Source organism: Electrophorus electricus, chromosome 5 (genome assembly GCF_013358815.1).
Source record: "Electrophorus electricus isolate fEleEle1 chromosome 5, fEleEle1.pri, whole genome shotgun sequence".
NCBI lineage: Eukaryota > Metazoa > Chordata > Actinopteri > Gymnotiformes > Gymnotidae > Electrophorus > Electrophorus electricus.
Genome location: NC_049539.1, coordinates 13,345,998 through 13,350,389, shown reverse-complemented (window position 1 = coordinate 13,350,389; position 4,392 = coordinate 13,345,998). Strand labels below are relative to the sequence as shown.

The following is a 4,392-nucleotide window of genomic DNA, read 5'->3' as shown; positions in this document are numbered from 1 at the left end:
GCACATTCATCACACTAGATAAGAATGCAAAACTAAATGTACCTTCACAGAAGACAAAAGACAAGTACAGGACAACAACAACAACAACAGCAACAACAACAATCGACATTAAGCTTGGACACTGGACAGCTTCGCAGCAATGATTACTCACTGCATCACTGATTAAACATAATGCAGCACATATGATGATAATTCAATAATAATTGAACAGGTTTACATAAGGACAGAGCAAGAGTCCAGGGCTTTAAGAGAATCAGATATTGCTTCGCGTTAGTGGTGCTGAACCTGAATTCATGACGGAGGAAAATGAGCTTCATTACTTCATCATCAAAGAAAACTAACCCAGAGAATTGCAACGTCAGTCCTTAGATGCAGTTAATTAAACGAGGAATACATACGAGTTCTTCTTTGTCCAACAAAAATACGCGAATTAAACCTTTGTCGGCAGTGGAATTTAATCAACTTACGCGTTTCTGTCCTGGCTTGGGTGGTAAAAGTCCACCGAGTATCCAAAGTAACTCCCGACTGGGCCAGTGTAGACCGCGGGCTTTTCTAAATCCAGGTTAAAGGCAGCAACTCCGCACAGAATCGAGAAGATACAAGAAAGTTCACGGACAAAAGCGCGAATCTCACACGCCAGCATCACTGCACTCCCCGCCTTAGTAAATATAAGTCAAATAATATAAAGCAAAATAATAATAATAAAAAAAAAATAAAATAAAAAAAAACGTGCTTGAGATACTACGCAGTTTGGGCCGTTATTTCAGAGGCTGACTGTCAAATCTCCAACGCCTGCTCCGCGCGCTCGCTGCACTCACACTTAACCTGCGCGCCTTTCTCCGTAGACTCTGCTCGAGGACTCCGCGTGCAAAAACATTAGAATGATCTGCGCGCGAGACCGGGCTCCGTCACATCGCATAGCGCGAGCCCAGAGCACGTCATCCGTCTGGCTCCTTTTAAGGAAAGGGCCACTTACAACATGCGCGCACGATGGACGTACAAAAACAAACCCGAATGGTTACCAAACGGAACAATATCCTACTGGGAATTACGTTGCGTTTAATGAGTAGCTTACATTTGGGGAGGTCTTTGGGAGTTCTTCACCGGATGCTTCGTATCGCGCGTGGTGCCACCTATTCGCAAATGAAAAAAAAAGAACAGTAATTATACGCGCCGAACGTCCTAAGTTAAACGTGGGTGCGTGAAGTGCGTGCGTTAAGTATAACCTCCCTGGTAGTAATAAAATAAGCAGAGCGGATGTTTGGATGCGAATCTACAGTCGCAGTCTTCCTGTCCTATTCCTTTGAGGCAGACTAAGAATAGACGTCGGATCTTGTTCACAGAGATCTGGGGTATCGGAGTTTGCATCTAATCTGAACTAACTACTAACGACAGAAGTGTTTAGCAATTGAAATTAAACCAAGAGATGCAGATTGGCAAATCTTCTCTCAAACCACAGATCAACGAATTTAAAGGCACAAACACAATTATTTTACCTACTATTTATGTATAAAAAAAAATGTAACGCCAGCAAGTGAGAACGGTATGAAGCAAGTGAAAATATGCCATTTTCGGCGACACACTTCAGTGGCACGCTACAGGCGAGTGAGGAACGAGAATTCAGACCTCGGGGGGCGCAAACTTGACCGCGCGCCAGATGTGAGGTTCCAGCCGGCCCCGCGTGTCTTTCCTTCACTTCTTTCGTGCGCTTAAAATCTGACAGCGCGCAGCAGAAACGCCACCTCCTCTCACCAGAGAGAGCGCGTCTGCGCCGCCAAAAGTACCGGGAAATGACCGTGAACATTAGTCCTGCACCAGCCACCGGATGTTTGGGAGGCTCGGCTCGTGTGTAACGATATAACGCTGAGAATAATCACCGAGGAGGCATGAGAATTAATACGATAATGTACAAGAGCTTTAAGTCGATAGCGTCATCTGTGGCCGTGGGTCTCAACGGACACAGGCTGCATCTTATTTCTGTCACCTGAATTCGCGCACTCGACGCAGACAGAAAGCAGCGAGGGCTGAATCAACCCAGGTGTGACACTCTAACAACCAGAGAACTTTAAGGATGACGGAACACCTCTCATGTGGTTTCCTTTCATATGTATGTATCGCGGGTGGCGAGAAGAGAAAAAAAAAACCAGACTCGGGTGTTAACTGGAAAGGCATAGGGTAAGGATGAGAGAGAGAGAGAGAGAGAGAGAGAGAGAGAGAGAGAGAACAAAGTAGAGAAAAGGCACAGATGAAAAAGGAGTGGGTTAAGACCATGGAGAGGAGGCGAGGGAGAGAGGACTGGCAATCCTCAAACGAACGCAGCTCAATTGAAGAAGATCGTCTCCCGAAAGGAAAGAAAGCAGCAGCGGACAGACGCAGACCTGACATTACTTCCGCGTATCCGCTCGTCCTACAGAAGCGCACGAGGTTGGCGAATACGTTTCTTTATTCCTCGTGCCACTGCCGAGATCAAATAATACCGAGCAGGATTGTTAGCTCGCGCACGCGTGCGGCCAGATGAAATATATGAAAGCGAGCACGGCGACGCAGGTTCTTCGCGCGCACCGGTGCAGTGGAAGCGTGGTCCCGCGCGATAGGCAGCGAAGCGCGTTTGTGTCACGGAGCCTCTGTACAGCAGGTGGAGACCATCGGGAAGCATCTGAGGTAAAAGGGTGCCTCGTTTTTCAGACTGTATTTTTGGAAATGTCGAAACTGCAACCCAAGACCTCGAGCGTTGGCGGTGTGTTAACACACACACACACACACACACACACACGTACAATATAGGCTGAGCATTAGACCATCTGTGATTATTTTGCTCTGGCTGGTGTAATAAAACACACACACACACACACACACACAAACAAACAAAGTGAATCAGATATTTTACCAGATTCTCAGAAATCACTTTCTTTGTTCACTGACTTCTGGGGATTCTGATTCCATTTATCTAATAAAAACACGCACGTTAACATTATTCCAGAAACGGTGCTTGTAGGAAAACGATTTAGCTAATACAGACAGAAGGGCCGTGGAGAAGCTGGAAGGCATTCTTTGAATTCTCCACACAGCCTGTGAGGCAGAGAGCCAGATGGAGTCCGCTACACAGGGCCACAGTGGGTCCGAACTCAACAGACAACGCAGTAGCACCCACTTACGAGAGAGAGCGCCGATTCGTTCGTAATTACATAATAATGAACATATTTTAAACTTTGGTTTACAACTTACAACTTTGTTGTAAACCCAGAATAAACATTCACTGTATGCTTTGCTTCAGCAATACATAGAATCCAATGAAAAACCGAGCGTAAAGCAGACTTTATGCTGCACAAAACGTACGCCTAAGAAGAGACCAAAATACTTTCTCTAATCAAAAATACTTCCACTGTCCCACTTTGGACAGCCAGAACTACTCTCCTCCAGGTTGAACTTGATTCTTCATTTATCACCGAACGTTAGTTAAACTATTGCGAAGTCAGAGACAGGTAAAAAAAATGTTTTAAAAAGTTCGACATCACGGTCATTTCTTAAGATGCACAAAGGCTGAGACACATCTGTCAAACAAAAGTCCGTGTTAATAATAAGTCTGTGCGATGTTTACGCTCGTCAGTGATCAGCGCACAGAGGCGTAACAGAATTTCCGACTGGACGAACGAGAAACCGACACTGTTTACGGCTAACCGAAACTCCCGCGTCCTTAAGTTTCAGATCAAATCTTCTGCGATCGCTTGAGACGACGGGACAAGCCAGCGCCTGGTGAGGCGCAGCCGGCATTACACCCCAGCTGCGTGTAAGGCGCGTCGGCAAAAACCCAGGGCTCGGAAAGTGGTCCGTGAATTCATTCACTTCGCCGACGAATACGAGGGTATCGTGTTTGATGCGGTGCAGCTTATTTGAGGGTTTGATGAAAATTTGGGCTGTGTAAGATGCCCCCCCCCCCCCCGCCCCTTTTTGCTTTAATTGCTCGGCGCACGAACGATCTGTTCCATGTGTCATGCGCGCGCTTAGGAACGGTTTTAATTATACGGAACGCGCCAAGCCTCGAGCCCCGGACCACTGACCCACGGGATCATAAAGGCCGCACGGGTCGGCATGCATATGACGTCAAATAGCTGTGGACAAGCTTCTCCGGCCAATTCTTAAGAGATTACCCCGGCTTATTCGGACGTTGTGATGAACAAAGAAACAAACATTTAATCAATCATCACTTATAAGAGTCACGTAGGTCTCATCATATCACGTGGGTATGCATCTTTAACCACCAAGTATAAGGCGTCCAGACAGATGAGATGTTTCTTGTTTACACGCATTGGAGCGACAGCAGCTCTAAACCGCTACAAGAGTAAGAAGCAGTTTTGAAAAGGCAAAATGCAAAATCATAACAAAGACGGTCTG

The 4,392-nt window shown here is 46.3% G+C and overlaps 1 protein-coding gene across 1 annotated transcript in view; it reads right to left on the bottom strand.

Moving 5' to 3' along the window:
• itga8 (integrin, alpha 8) overlaps positions 1-937 on the bottom strand; it is a 60,007-nt gene extending 59,070 nt beyond the window's left edge. The window contains exon 1 of the mRNA XM_035526043.1: positions 468-937. Within this exon, the coding sequence (XP_035381936.1) occupies positions 468-643 (176 nt within the window). The 5' untranslated portion in view covers positions 644-937. The remainder of the gene's footprint in view (positions 1-467) is intronic.
• Between the last annotated feature and the right edge of the window lie 3,455 nt (positions 938-4,392).